This window comes from Plectrocnemia conspersa, unplaced genomic scaffold, assembly GCF_051122295.1.
Source record: "Plectrocnemia conspersa isolate PC_06_02 unplaced genomic scaffold, ASM5112229v1 ptg000001l, whole genome shotgun sequence".
Lineage (NCBI taxonomy): Eukaryota > Metazoa > Arthropoda > Insecta > Trichoptera > Polycentropodidae > Plectrocnemia > Plectrocnemia conspersa.
In genome coordinates this window covers 22,178,763-22,194,973 of record NW_028277165.1, presented here as the reverse complement: position 1 = coordinate 22,194,973, position 16,211 = coordinate 22,178,763, and the positions used below count along the sequence as shown (strand labels likewise).

The following is a 16,211-nucleotide window of genomic DNA, read 5'->3' as shown; positions in this document are numbered from 1 at the left end:
AACTGAAAAAAAAAAGATTTTGCCTATCTGTCAATATAATTCTTACTATTTAATATAATTTCTGACCAGTACAATCTAAATTCTAACCATTTACTATTTATATATTATAAATATATAAATAGTAAATGGTTAGCGGTCAGAATAAAATAAGATATATCATCATCTAATATTTATTTTGGACGCTTATATTCCGATCTTTTAATATAAATTATAATCTATTAATAATGATTTCAATGTCATTTATGTGGTAATTTTTGATTATGAGAGAGCTGACAAGAAAAGTTTTAGAACTGAAATCGAAAATATATTATATTTTACAGCCGAGCTACACTTCGTAAGACAAACAAACCGTTCAACACCAGTAAAACATAATTATCATCTAGATACAAATGAACAGTCGTTAGATAAGGAAGAACTGGTTTCAGACGAGGAACCATGGAATCTCTTCCTAGGACTAACAATTTAAGATATATTTTTTTTAAATAAATAAATTATTGCCCGAAAAAACTTTGTTTCTTTTATGTAATGTATTTTTTAGCACGTATTATACTATATATTTGATTAAGAGCACTTATGGAATCAACTAAAGTGGAAAAATAATTTTGGTTGCCCATATCGGCCAAACACCCAACAGTGCGCTGTCACGTCAGTATTACTAGAGTACCATCAGGTTTTGACCATAATGAATGAATAAATAAACAAATAAATAGGCCCCCACACGGTGGCGTGATTAGAAAAATATGGCCCGTATACAAAAGTTACCAAAATGCCCCCCTTACCATTTTTTGTTACAAAAATTAAAATAATAAACTTACAGTTTTAAATATCATTCTTCTTCGCCTAGACATTTTCAAATTCTGCAATCGCATCTTGCAATGATATTTTTTGGGCGTCTTCATGGTCGATTGCTAATATGGCAAGTTCACAGCGAAAGTCGACAGCGTAAATCCTATAGCGGATTTACGTACGGGTGAAGGAGGGAGCGATCACTTTAGGTTTTCTTTCTTTATATAAATATTATGTAATTAATTGTTTATCACATACTACTTAATACATTTCATTAAAAGTATATTTTCAATCAATATTTATAATCATTACCATAGCAAATTTCACTAACAGGATGTATCGACAGAAAAACAAAACATAAATAAAAATACCTATAATAGTGTATTCAAATTGTATTATATTTACATTATTACATTCGATGTTCGATCTACGGCCCAATGCGAGCCATATTTGGATTACGAAATGTAAGAATACTTAATTACATTTACGCGAGAAATCTATAAAAATTGTAGATATGCATGAAAATGACATACCTATTCAATCGCAAAATGTCCGATTTTGTTCAATTGTATTGATCTCGTATTTAATAAAATATTTTTCACATAGAAATAAGAAAATTTATTAATAATAAATAAACATTTCTCTGACATTTCCAGTCAGAGAAATGTTTATTTAAGATGAACTAATTTCCCTTTTCTCCAAAAAATCCGTTTCACACCATTGACATACCTAATGACCTAATAAATTGTATATGTAATGATACATGTGTGCAAGGACAGGATTTAGAATGAGCAGCAGACAAAAAATGATATGTTTGTAACTATCCTATTTTATTGATCCTATTAAATCTTTTTTATTTATTCCGTGATAGTGCTCAAAATGTGTCACCAATATTTAGGTTGTTGAGTCAATTTTATAATTTATTTCACATATTTTGCATTATTTTGCAAATATATATGATTTTTATTTAAATTAATTCTTAAGTTGTCTGCCTATGCATTAAAATGTTGCCGGCCCATGCAAATTTTACCGCGTAGCAACGCCACCTGTGTAGTGTTACGCCTGCTCTACACTCTCTCGAAGCTGGCCGAGATTGGCCGAGGACGGAGAGTGTAGTGGGTTACTGTGTATAATAAATCCATACAAATCTTCACCTGCGCTGATGACATAGATATGGTGGCGAGATCAAAACAGGCAATAATAGAAGCCTTTAACGCCATTGAATCATCAGCCAGGAAAATGGGGTTAAAGAGCAATGAAACAAAAACAAAATACATGTGGCTTATGCCTAGTTTGAGGAGCCACTACCGTGAAAATCTCTGTCCTCTTGGGAGCCCGTATGCGCTGCTTCCACCCAGAGTAGGTTAATTATATTTTTTTAGCTTTATTTTGAATATTTTATTATGGATTACCGATCAAATTAGACGGCGATGGCAGCAAACCTCTTGGACCTGAGTTCCGCGATGTGTTTAGTGAATTTAAGCTTGCAGTCTAGATATGCTTGATGCTCGTCACACACAAGAGACAAGGGTTGTCTGCGTCAGTCAATATTTTGAAAAATAGGAACATCATTAATGCACATAATAAAGAGGAATAATGTACGTAATTATCCAATTTGATATGCATGCGATTGTTTTCGTGGATATGGCAACACCGACGAACAAAGTGTCAGGTCGCGACGATGCAGCCGGTATCGATTTTGTGAGCGGCGAGCGCAGACGCGCCTCACCTCGCCGCCCGTGTTATGATCGGTTTCTCTTAAAAACTTGAGGCGTCCCAGTCCTGTCGCTCCTTCTTCACGCCGCGTCGAACGCACCGACAAGAGGTACGATATTTTCATCGATTTTGCGCTCGCCGGAAACACGCCCCCTTCATTTAGCAATAATAAGTGTTTTATTTTATTTTCAGCATGAGTGCGATCGCCCAACAAGAGTCACTAGTAAAAGAGAGTTTATTTCAATTCGTCACTAAAAACATACCTAGCGCCGACGTGAACCTGATCGACGAAATAGTGCTCTCGTATGTTATTTCCATATTGGAAGAAGCATCGCGCGAGCCCAGCTTTGATGTTGAAGGTTGGAAAATTTTCTTTTTTACAACTATTAACATATTTATAAACAAAACTTTTATAATTTTGGGCCAACAAAATAGTATTTATGTATATATAATTGTATAGATTCACTCACCTGTTTCCACCATTCCTGTTTATTCGACCCTTCCAGGTTTATATTAACCACTTCACACTCGGGTTTATTTCAAAAAAATGGTTAAAAATAATCGCTTTTTCATTGTGTGTTGTACAATATAAGAATAATATAAATAATATTAAAAGTTGCTTTTTTTTTACAAAATAACAACGAAATGTATATGTATGTGTACACAATATTTTTCGTCGAATAAAAAAATAATACCTTATAATTGTGATTTTTGAAACAAGGTGTAACACAATGCAACCATATATTTCGGACAACAGTATTGTGTGTCGATTCTAGTTTTTTTTCCATTCGCATACCTTTTTTTTGTAAACACGACACACAATCACCTTATGGATTTCGTAGGGTTACAGTTGGAGGGAACACATCTGGAAAGTATCTTTTGGTCAAGCGGCGGGGTCGCGACTCAATGGGGGCAGATTATTATTTCATATTTGCTACAGTTGATACAGATTCGTAATCCATTTTTACGATAAAAATATATAACTAGATCGCATATATATTTTACAATCGGTTTATAATACGCAATTTTAAATAGATCCTCTAGAAAAGTATTTAAAGCTTACATCTTTCGTTTTGTTAACTAATTAATGAGCAAATATGTTGAAATTGTCTTGATAATTTGCGCAGTCCATGGTAGTAAGCGCAGCTTGAATCGAAGTGTTAAAAAATATACTAGGACCATAAAGTGTCAGTTTTATTGCTTGATTTATAAGGGTCAAAACTATCTGATACAAACGCACATGAAAGGCCGCGTAGAGTTAAAAAATATTCCGTGGGGTGAGTTTTTTTTAATATAAAGTTCTAACGCCAAATACATTTTTCACGCATCGATGCGTGAATGAGTGTGAAGTGGTTAAATGTCAAAAATCTGCTATAAACACCAAAGCGATGCACTCTTTGCTCTCTTTGATTAAAGATGGAATTGTGGGAGGAAAAATTCTGAGATTCTTAAAAATGTATACAGGTAAACATCATCATACAAATTTTAAACGCAAAAATAATAAAAATCTTTGACTTGACTATTAAAGGGTGTAAAGAAACAAAAAATTCAATTCTTTGTAAATCATATTTTAGAGAATATTCTCATTTCGCATATATAAATACAATAGTTAAACGACATTTTCATTTTAATAGGATTCGTCGAAATGATGTCTGCATATTTTCCCGAGTTTGCAGGAATCGATCCGGCAGTTGTCTGTTCTTGGATTTTTGAATTAGAAGCCGATTTAACTAGACGTGCCAATTCAACGAATGGTGATTGTCAACGTATGATTTTTAATTACGTTTTCTAATAACTTTTTACAATTGATCACAATTATTGTTGAATTTCAGACTCCGACGGAGACGGCGAGGTCGAACGTCTTACTTTAGCTTTACAAAGTCTGAATGAAATGTTACCGACTATAGCTCCAAGGTGATTACTGTTTATCATATTGAAAGTATACGTATCTGATATTTTGATCGAAAACTTATTATTATGTAACATATGAATGTTTAATTTATTTAATTGTTTAATATAAATTTATAATATTTTAGATCTCATTCCAATTCGGAGAGTTCGGATAGCGGTAAAAATTTACCGTCAGCGCCTATCTATCCGGCTCAATGTGCCATCTTACAAGATATGTTTCCCAATACTTGTCCTATAGAGGTATTTAAAAATAATAAATGTTATAAACACTATTTAGCATGTGTTCAATATGTTAATTTGTGGTTTCAGATCCAACATTGTGTAAGCATTGCTTGTGGAGATGTCGAGAGAGCAGCAGGACTGGTACTTCATAGAAGAGAGAGCGGTCAAGCCAGGGCGGCTCCGCCTTTGCCTCCACCGCCGCCGCGTCCACATCATACACTTAATGACAACGAGCTTAAAAGTCGAATTATTAACAGGTATGAGTTTGATTGAATCCCAAAAAATCATCATTGCTTTACCTATTTAATTATGTTGTGACAAACCTCCAAGTGGAATCCGTAAAGTTGTCAGTGAGGATCGAATACCAATTCAAAAAATAATTTCACTGTCGAGTATTCAAAGATACATTAAAAAATCCATAAGTATTAGACACATGAGATATAGATACCATGCAATCATGACACTGGCTGCACAGAAAACAATTATACTTATTTTGCATCATGATAACTTGATAACAAAAAACGCTAAATGCGATGGTTATCAAAGAGACAGGTAATAAAAACAACCTCAAACCCAGTATTACTTAAAAACATATCATTGTATGGTGGGACTTTCGAGGAATATTTAATTTTGATGAGGAATATTTAATTTTGAATTGCTCAGGCAATGCGAGAAAATAACAACAGAAAAATAGTCTGAAAAACTGGATCGACTACATCAATCATTAAAGACATTCTATTGTGAATCATTGCACTAATCTAACACCATCAGGCTATCATCTATTTAGATCTTTAAAGGATTATTTAGAAATACTAATAATGTTAGTGAAATTAAAACGATACTGACAGAATATTTTGCGTCAAAGCCAATAAGTCTTTATAAACAAGGGATCGAAAACTTGTCTCAACGATAGAGGAAAGTCACATTTATCGACTGAGAATCCACTGTAGAATGATATTGATAAATTTGTTTTTTTATAAAAAATAGTTTCGCTTTATCGCAAGACCTCAAACCATTATTTTTTCATTTCAGTTTATGTACCGGTTCAATAAAAAAAATATTAGTTCAGTTCCAGTTTTCACTTCGAGTGAATGTTTTAGTTTGTATAAAAAAAATATTTTCAACCATAATTTAGAACATTTAATTCCTTCTTTTCTTCAATATAATAATATAAGTAATGATAATTAATAACACAGGCCTGCTATGTAATAGTGATTTATATAGTTTTTCAGGTGCTGATTACTGAAAAAATAGTGAAAAAAAAATCTTTCACGTGCAGTTTCTTCATGAATCATATTTTTACTTTTGACATTTAGTAGAATGAAGCGAAACGGTTTTTATGTACAATACATACATATTTAGTATATATTAAATAATTCTTTTAGGTGTGTGCTAATGTAAAAAGAAAGTACAAATTAGAATCAAAGGCATTTACCTCCAAACTAGTTGAAACTAGCATAATTACATCAATTAAACTAGTTTAAACCAGTTCACTACCCTGTTGCCGCTTGTCTGTATTCCCATCTCTCACACATTTCCCCTTCCATTTTAGTCTCTCCAGTCCCTGCGTCCACCTGCAGTGTGTATTTAGACTAGGGCTCTCAATTATTTGTAGTTTTCAACTATTCAAATATTGAATAAAAATGGATAAAGTATTCAAATATATTTGTAATTTTTTCTCAGATTTCACCGATATTAATTTATTTATTTAACCAATTTTTTTAACCAAAAGTTTGCAAGTTAACCGTTTAAACGCAAAGATTAGAAACATAGATTGAGAACCGCCGAAATAGTGATTTATACATCAGATTATCAAGTTACTACAGTAAGTTCTCGACTTACGCGGTTAATTCGTTCCAGAAAAATTCGCGTAAGTCGAAAATCGCGTAAGTAGAGGAATACTCATCCGATATGTATTAAATATTAATACATTCCCCCAATCATCCGAACGATACTTAAAAGAACTAAATGCCGTCTTTTTGTATGTATACATTAGGTTAAAATGAAAATAAAAGCATTATAAAAATTTATTCTATGTGTAAAATGTCTACATACATTATAATCTTAACTTTTTTAACAAAATAAAATGAGAAACATAAAAATAATATTTATACATACATATTCATTAAAATATCATGTCATAATGTCTATACTATTCTATTTCAATATCTTTAGGTGTTGGATTTCTTTTATCTAATAAGAAACCGTACTTATCCAGTGAAGATTGTACACTAGATGTTTTTTCTCATAATAGATATTTTTATAACAGGAAATAGCGTCCTGAACTGCTTTATTGGCTTTCTCAAACCGATAAATGTCGGGATCTTGTACTTTTAAACCAGCCATTCCTTGGTCTATCAAATTGAGGCATTCTTTCATTTTTTGTACTCAAATTCTTTTGTTTCTTTGACTTCCTCCTCTGAATCACCGCCGTTGTTTCTATATTCTTCAAGTTCTTTTAAATCTTCATTGTTTAATTCCACTTGTTCCGACAATTTTACATATATTTATGCATGGCCGAATAAAAGTGTGTTATGGCCGTGCGTGGTTTTTTGTGTATAAATAACCTGAAGGTGCCTCAGCTGTCACGGCGTGTGGTCGTGCGTCAGCAAGGATTCTGAGGATGTAAACTCTGATAATAAAGCATTTCTATAGTTAGAGGCGTTTAATTCCGTCGAGAGACGGTGGTCCTTCGAGAAGAAAAGACGGCCATCTCCAAAGGGGAGAGGTCGCAACACCACTCTATGACTTTCTAACAATTCAATGAAATCATTTTCATTTAGATTTAAATTTAATTGGTTTGTCATTTCAACAAGAATATTAATTATGTTATCTTCCTGCATGGGGTCTTCAACAACTTCAAAAAATTGAGGAGTAAGCTTCTTCCAAACGTTTTTCATGGTAGACTTTACAATTTCATTCCAGGCAACACCAATATTTTTAACAGCTTCATAAATATTGTGTTCTTTCAAAAACTGTGTGAGTGATATACTGTTTGCCCTTCAGTTACCTTTATGGCATTTCTAAAAATTGTCCTTAAGTAATATTTTTTAAAGCTTTGTATTAGACCTTGATCCATAGGTTGTATAATATTATAGAGGTCGTATTTGGGGGCAAAAATGCTATTTTGATATGTTCGTGATCACACGGTGGATGTCCCGGTGCATTATCAAGCAGGAACAAAAATTTACGCGTAAATCTATATCAACATCGATATTATAACAAATTTTAAATTTTCGAAATTTTTAACCGCGTAACTACGAATCCGCGTAAGTAGAAACCGCGTAACTCGAGAACCTACTGTATATGACTTTTCTTAACGAATTTTCACGAATTTGAAAATTGTTACGGTTTTTTCTAAAAAATATAAATAAATACACAGATTTAGAACCATCTAAAAGATATATATTTGTGTGTATTTAAGAATGAATATAGCAAAATATATTTTTCAAAACTCTCACAAGTTTAAAAGTTATCACCTTTTTTCTTAAAAAATCTTATAAACAAGAAACAAATTAAGAACCATTGAAATTGTAATTTATTTAAATAAATCAAATTATCAAGACACTATATAACTTTTCTCAAAAGATTCACGAATTTGACAGTTATTGCGGTTTTTTATAAAAATATAAATAAATACAAGGAGCACCGCTGGAAAACCACCGAAACGGTATTTATTTGTATATGTTTAATTATGAATATACCAAATTCAATATTTTTCAACTCCCATACGTTTAGAAATCAATTTTCCTTAAAAAAAATTAATAAACACAAATAATATAGATTGAGAACCATCGAATATTTTATTTATTTATTTACATTGAATAATAAAAATAGTACTCATTTCACAATTTTACCCAAGTTTTTAAAATAGTGTTATCAAAATTTAGACTAATTTTCAAAAAATAAAATGCTTTCTATAATTAATATGGGATATAAAGAAATTTGAAGACAAGACACTAAAAAATTCTAGAAAAAAAGTAGAGTTGAAAAATGTTTATCAATAGAAATTAAAATATAATTAAAATTGTTTTTTTTAAATAGTTTTATGATACAAATGTTTATTTTAAATTAAAACCTAAATGTATTTATTTTTTATTTCAGGTATTCTTACGTGGATAGGAACGCCGATCAGAAAGAGCACAAGCCCCTGATACCAAAGATCGAGCCGAAAAAGCTCGTGCGCTATAGAGACAACAAAATAGTATCGCTGAAAGGCGAGCGTTACACCGAGGTGTCCCGCTCGGGCACCGATGACGATGCGAACCTCAAGAAGCCCAAACGGCCCCACTGTCCACCTTAACCCGCGCTTTGCTCGGCGAAGTATCCCACATCATGTGCAATCGGTAGCATTTTTCTGTTATCAATGTGCGTTTTGTTCGGCGCGTGCGTAACACGCCGTCGTTATTATGTAACCGTATTTAGCAATTTTGTATCTATCGTAATAGCCGCCTTGCCAATCAATGTAATCCTATTGTATTTCTTTTGGAAAGCGTTCCTGTCGATACCGCCGTTGCAGCGTCGTTCGTCAAACGAGCGACTCGATTCATATATTATTTTTAACGTTCTTGTGAAGACATTCTTAGCATTAATTTTTGTAAGAATCTCTTTAGTGTCAAACCGTATTTTGAAATTGCAATTCTGTATTTTTTTATTGCACATTTTTTATTTGAAAATTTTATATATGGCAACACTTTTTGTTGAGCCGGTGAGTTTGAATCGTAAATCAAACATATCTCAGGCAAATGTACTTATATGACGAGAGCCTTGTGACACGGGGGATCCTCAAAGGTTGCGAAGAATTGTATCAAAAAATCCCCCCTCTCCTATGATTAATATAATTTTAATGATCTGTTTTTTTATAATACAAATGTGATATTTTGCAGCGACGATTGTATTATATGTCATTTATGCGGTTTCCTCGCAGGATCGCCATGACAGTACTGATGTGACCTATATCGTCGAATGTGCAGCCTCCTATCTATCGCTGAGGCAACTTGTGATAATTATAGATCAATTTTTTACAGATATAATTTTGATATGATTAGTTGTAACGTTAGAATAATTTTATTAAGACCCTTGCAGTAATGTGAAAATCTTGAACAGATTTATTTATTTTATACAATGTTGCCATGTAATAAATTTTCACTTTTGTTGTGCATGTGTAATAAATAATTTAAGACCATTTTTATTTCCCGCTGGTCGGATTTGTAACACTGGCATAGTTGACAAAATGGTCTTAAAAAAGCATTTATCTCTGAAAGACATTTTATATTTATTTTATTGCTCGAATAACTAAATGTTGCTACATAAGTAGTGTAGATCTGAATAGATAGTAATAAAATCTGGACTATATTTGAAGTGCATGGAATTAGAAATATTAGTCATAAAATTGTTTTTAATATATGTTATTATTTAATTACTTTAAAATAAACTAAAACATTAGTTTCAATATGACTATGGTGATATTTCAATTTAAAGTGATAATATTTTTATTCATTTATTTGTTAAAAATAGTTTTAAAATAAGCTCCTAAAAATGACTTTTACTTGTACTCTTAACTTCATGTTCTTTTGCTATAAGGTCAGTACAAAAAGCCATAATTTTTAAAATTAATCCATATGGAGTTCAATATGGGTAACAATGACATTATTGCAAACAATCCTGAATTAGTAATTTCGAGATTATCTGAAGAATTGTAATTTTGAATATGTAATTTTACTTCAGCTCATAAAATATTCACCAGATCTGTAGAAAAATAGATCATTAAAAAATGACACTACTTATGCAGCAACTTTATAGTTACTATTATAATACAATTGAACTAATTATTTTATTTTATGCTTTAAAACATATGTGAATGTCTGTGAAATTGTTGACGATAACGATAAATTAAATTATATTTATTTATTTGATCATTATCATTCTTTTTTATTATAACTACATAATACGTGTGTAATTTTAATTGAAAACCGACAGCTTTATTAAAATTTGCATTTAACACTCGCAGCGAGTGAATACTCAAAGTAGACATAGATTAGTAAATTTGTATTTTAGTTGTAATTTATTTAGTCGTAGTAGTTATCAACATCAATCAGTATTAGTTATATATAAGTGATGAACTTTATTTTATATATATATATTTTATTGTCATATATAAATAATATTATTATTGTAATTAATATCACTCTGGAATTGCTAGAATTGTGTAGTCGATCATAATTAATTTTACAGCTTTTTACGCTTTCTTATAATGCCTTTATATTTACTTTTACGTGTTCTTTTGTGATGTTTCCGTTTAGTTAAGATTGTCTAGATAAGTTTTGAACTGTGATTACATAATTGTAATTTCCTCTTTATGGTTAAATTCAACCGATCCATGACTTGCTGTAATATTCTCCGTGGCATCGTCATGATTATTATTACGTATAATTGTATGAAGGTAAGTTGACGAGCAGCTGCCATATTGAACGGAACGATTCTTGGTTAGAGTCAGTATTTAAAATTATTTATTTAAGGTATAGTGTAAATACTATATATCTAGTATGAATAAATTGATTGTGCTGATGTTGACGTCTCCGATTTATACCACTATTTTTATGTTTCATTTTTATGAAAGTACACTTCCATGAATGTCATGTATATTCTGTGAAATAAATGTATAAAATCAATTAAGCTTTAATTTATTGTATTATTCAATATGTACCACTCATTTTTCAAAAGAAGATTCTCGAAGAATGGATAGAAATGGCGATACTCCAATAACAGTGGGTGTTTAAGCCCTCCCCGATCTTGTCTGAGCTAACTCGGAAATTTATAATTCGTGAATTCTCATCTCAAAAATCAGTAAATTTCACACACAAACAGATCCTAGAAGTCGCGGTTAGTTAACATTGATACATATCAACTATTCTAGCCAGCATACGACATAATACGGCATTAATGATAGAAGTCTAGTCAATCTTTAAAAAAACAACTATATTTCTTAATACACCTAGTGCCAATATAATCATTATTATTATTATTAAAATAAATAATGTTTATTACAAAAAGCAAATATTTATTATCTTGCTATACAAAGTGTATATTGTATTTTATTCATCAACGTTAGTTTGCTTTAGCCTTTTTTTATCTATATAATGCTTTATGCGATTTTCCAGTGTTTCTGAAAAAAATATTTATATGAATTTCTTTATATCTTTGACACACTATAGACATATTAGAAAAAAAATTAAATTACCGCATTTTGATCTTTTCAGCAATGGAACATAATTTCTTGCTTTCACGCCCTGGATTAAAAAATCACTACTAAAAATTTTATTTTTTAACTCGTCCTTTTCCAAGTCCTCAGTAATACACTCACTTAAAACAACCATCAAATCATTTGTTATAATATCTTTGATCATCGAACATCTGTAAATTAATAAAATCGCATATTAAATATTCTTTGTAGTTATATATTTAATTAATATTAACTGAAATTAACAAACTCAATTTGAGATTTGATCCATTGCTCTCGGAAACATTTAATAACATTAATAATTTCTTCTTTATCTATATACCAATTGTTGGCAAACGTTTTATTTCTAATATTCGACTCTTCAATTTCCATTTTCTCATTTTCGGATTGATCATTCGGAAGTTCCTCGTAAGAGCAAAAGAAAAGATTCAGAGGCAACTCGATCGCCATATTATACTGAGGTTTTCTGTAATCAAATCTATACATGTGAATATCTAAAGAAATGCTGGAAAAACAGTCAATTCTTAACTATGCCATTAACTATTCCAATATATAGTTTTGTACAATTTCTGAATAGCCAAAATAATGGATGGAGTTAAGTAATTATAAAGACGTTCTTACAGCACTCTATATAATTTTATACGTACTGCGGATACGACTCTACATCCAGCAATTCTTTGAAAATCGACGGATTCTCCTTTCCACTGCCAATTAAAAAAAGGACTGCAGCAATGCATCTGATCTGATGCCACAAAAATGCATTTCCAGTTATCATTAAATAATACATGGAGTTTTCTATCAAAATAAAAAATTGTATAAATTATACTAATAGGAATTTATATAAAATTACATAATATTTTTTTTAATACTGTATACCATTAGATTTTTCATCTTCATTATCACTGTTTAATATCTCGACTTTGTGTATATGTCTCAGATATTTTGTTACGCCATTTCCTACGTCCATTTTGCAAAGATTACGAAAATCATGGGTTCCAATCAAATATTTACAGCCTTCTTTCATCTTATCTATATCAAGGAACGATTTGGGAAACCAATATTTGTAAACACGGTACTTACAATCAAATCTGAAAAATTAAATTATATGTTATTATTAAAATAAAATTCATATTAATTATTAAAAAATAATATAACAAACCTTGCACTGAAAGGCTCTTCCGTAAATTTAGAAGGAATAGGCATCCAACATATTGCTCTAACATCATTCGGCAAAAGTCGATTCAACATTCGACAGTAAGGTAATTCTTTATCCAAATTCGTTCCGGCCAAAATTTCGTCTTCTGATAGACTACTTCGTATTTGTATAGAAATCACCTAAGATATATATCGAATGTTAGCCTACTCGAATATATTTGGACATTAAATTTGATAATACACACCTGTCCACTGGCACTGACTCCTTTATCGGTCCGACCGCATCGATGGTAACTCGAATTCTCTCTCGCAGATATTAGCTGTGTCTTTTTTAGTGCGGCGAATATAAAGTATTCGATTGTATTATTGGAATCTTCTTGAGTAGCCAATCCGTCATAGCTTTGCCCTAAATATGCAATGCGTAATAATATTTTTCGACTGGTACACTTGGAAAAGTTAAATTCCCTCTTGCTTTTATTTTTGTCAGTGACGTTTTTAATTTTCCCGTTTGAATTAGATAGAACTTCATTTTTCTTTGTTATTATATTCTTTAATTGTAATGCTTGAGCTTCTAATTGAATAATTCTGTCAGCTAACACCTGTTAAGATAAATAAATTTTCATATGAAACAAAATAACAACATATATTTAAAAAATTGTACCATCTAATACTTACTTCTTTACTCAGTTGCATTAGTTCATCTTTTGGCAAGTTTTTATTCTTGTTTTTATCAACACATATTTTTGACATCTTGTAAACAATGCAACTTAACCTAGCATCAATATTATAAACGTCAAATGTAAATTTTGGTAATAACACAATTTAATTCGACCATCTACATTTTTTGTAAACTGTTACATTCATATTGATTAATTCCCAACCTACATTTATTACCATTTTAAAAATATAATATGAAATATTTTAAAGGTCGCAAAAAATATTATAACATATCTTATGATCAGTTTAACTTATCCCTCCTTTTTTGCCTAATTATTTTTATATCATTATTAAAATAAACTCAAATATCAATTACTAAAATTTACCGCAATAAAAACAATGAATTAAATATTGCACGTAGAAATTGCATACATGTATATAGCCACTGTCTTAACACTTGATTCAATAATAGTGTTCCGTATCTTTGTTCTATTGATATGGGAAAAATCACACGTGCTACACAAAACTGAACATGCACGTGTTTAAAAATAAACGCTGTAATTTGTTTTTTTTATCATGTCATATTTTGCGTAAATATTTAATGCATAAATTAATTTATAATTTAACAAGGCCGTGTATTGTGTTTTAATTGATATACGTACAAAAATGCTTCTTTCTGCGTTTTTTTTGATGAAATTTTCAATTGCTCAACATTCACTTTTATATTCTGAGTACGGACGATAATGACATCTGTGAAGTTCTTTAACGCCCACGCGCGTAATAAAATCAATCGGATTAACAAACTATGAAAATAATCTATGATTCGGTTGCACGTTTGCGTCACAATCTGTTTAAATATTCACTTAACAACGTCACAATGTACGTATAGTGTAGGTTATTTTTATTTTTAACTACTAATTTGGAATTCTTACACACCGACACACAGGAGATTAGCCGTGAAATTCGATTGGTTTCCATATTTAGTTGAACCTGTCACGCTTCGAGTCCAGTAAAAGTAACGAACGTGCACTGAAAAGAAAAAAATAGCATTAATAAATATATTACAAATTCAATACAAAACAAACAATAGCCAGACATTTTTTTTATTGTCATATAACACGGAAAATGTGAATAGAAATAAGTATAATTATTACTGTTTTTTTTAAATAAGGAATGTCCACTGACATTTATTTGCCTGAAGAAATCTTTACTTAAAATTTTTATTTTTGCCGTCATATTTGCTATTAACAATTACATAATATATAATACTATATAGTTAGTTACATGACGATTATTTATTCGTCGGGCACAATACAAATTGCAACAGAGCGAGCGCCTTTACATGTTTCTCAAACTACATATATTATATAGTTATGTAAGTAATACAGTAACAGGGTCAGTTATGTTTACTCTCTTTTGATTTATTGACGTTAATAAATATATGATACCAGTTCAGGAAAAAATTGCTTATAAGCGTGATATATATTTTATTTTATTTTTATTGTATCACTACAAAAAAGTTATTAATCAAAAATATATATTTGATATGCATAAAAAGTGTAATTTATTTATATTACAATTTTGAAAGTAATAATCTAATCCTAGATATATATGAACTACTTGAATTCTGTTGTATTTTATATTTTAATAAATATATACATTTATCTACTATTAATAATAATATACATATTTTATATTATTTCACGTGTTACTCCAGAATCTGGGTATTCCTTATATTAATTTCTATATATTTAATTAAATGAATACTTACCCTAAAATAAAATAAAATGCAACCAACTCAAAACCATCACAAAATAATAAAAGCATCCTTTAAACCTAAACAATGTAATTACAATACACAAAGCCTTAACATAACAGACAAAGCAAACACGAAGGTCTGAAGTAGGAAATTTCTAACGAGGGTCAACTCGTAAGTTTGTTTAAAAAATGTCATTTCAGAAATAATTACGTGTCAAAGCGTCAGCTAACTTGACAGTTCATGTCAATCTACCTGGAGTATATATACATATATATTCTTAATGTACGACTAAAAAACCATCCCATATATGATATTTGCAATATAACAATATATTACGATACATCGATGCGTGGAAAAGTCGATGAAAAACACGATTCGCTAAATATAGATATTTTTTATTATTATGGATACATACATATGCACATAGAAATGACATGCTTTCTAAACAGCACTATCTATTCGATCGGAAATAATCAATCTTTTCAAAATGTCAATGTCACGAATCGACATATGTAATTAAACGATCAATTGTATTTGTACTTGGCTTAAAAATCAAATTACAAACTTGTTGTCTCTTAATTCGTAATTAGAAATTCTGGATTAAAATAACATTTCGAATGAAGGCAATTAAAAATGAATGCAATGTTTCAAAGTAAACAGCCTTAAAATGCTTTTATTACATTTGTACGTCAATCTAACTAAATAATTTACTAATTAACATTACCTATATTTGTAGACATGTGACTATATCACCTGTGACGTATA

General features: G+C 30.4%; 2 protein-coding genes across 5 annotated transcripts; one reads left to right on the top strand and one right to left on the bottom strand.

Moving 5' to 3' along the window:
• The first annotated feature begins 2,430 nt into the window (after nucleotides 1-2,430).
• Nucleotides 2,431-10,231, top strand: LOC148239235 (CUE domain-containing protein 2). Of its 2 annotated transcripts, none has more exons than XM_088190521.1 (7): nucleotides 2,431-2,611; nucleotides 2,695-2,861; nucleotides 4,137-4,256; nucleotides 4,335-4,416; nucleotides 4,539-4,653; nucleotides 4,723-4,892; nucleotides 8,740-10,231. In XM_088190521.1, exons 2-7 carry the CDS (start codon nucleotides 2,696-2,698, stop codon nucleotides 8,936-8,938), a joined length of 852 nt encoding a protein of 283 aa, XP_088046647.1. In that variant the 5' UTR covers nucleotides 2,431-2,611; nucleotide 2,695; the 3' UTR covers nucleotides 8,939-10,231. The 2 variants fall into 2 exon arrangements, with proteins under 2 accessions (XP_088046647.1, XP_088046638.1); XM_088190512.1 differs by having other exon boundaries at nucleotides 4,137-4,268.
• A 1,443-nt stretch (nucleotides 10,232-11,674) lies between these two features.
• Nucleotides 11,675-15,563, bottom strand: LOC148239234 (tRNA pseudouridine(38/39) synthase). Of its 3 annotated transcripts, XM_088199753.1 has the most exons (11): nucleotides 15,459-15,563; nucleotides 14,624-14,716; nucleotides 14,350-14,534; nucleotides 13,706-13,802; nucleotides 13,276-13,629; nucleotides 13,035-13,210; nucleotides 12,752-12,963; nucleotides 12,523-12,670; nucleotides 12,126-12,341; nucleotides 11,876-12,048; nucleotides 11,675-11,800 (listed from the first exon to the last, which is right to left on the bottom strand). In XM_088199753.1, the coding sequence occupies exons 2-11, from the start codon at nucleotides 14,663-14,665 to the stop codon at nucleotides 11,730-11,732; spliced, it is 1,674 nt and encodes a 557-aa protein (XP_088055879.1). In that variant the 5' UTR covers nucleotides 14,666-14,716; nucleotides 15,459-15,563; the 3' UTR covers nucleotides 11,675-11,729. The 3 variants fall into 3 exon arrangements, with proteins under 3 accessions (XP_088055879.1, XP_088055889.1, XP_088055899.1); XM_088199763.1 differs by lacking the exon at nucleotides 14,350-14,534; XM_088199773.1 differs by lacking the exons at nucleotides 14,624-14,716; nucleotides 15,459-15,563 and having other exon boundaries at nucleotides 14,350-14,541.
• Between the last annotated feature and the right edge of the window lie 648 nt (nucleotides 15,564-16,211).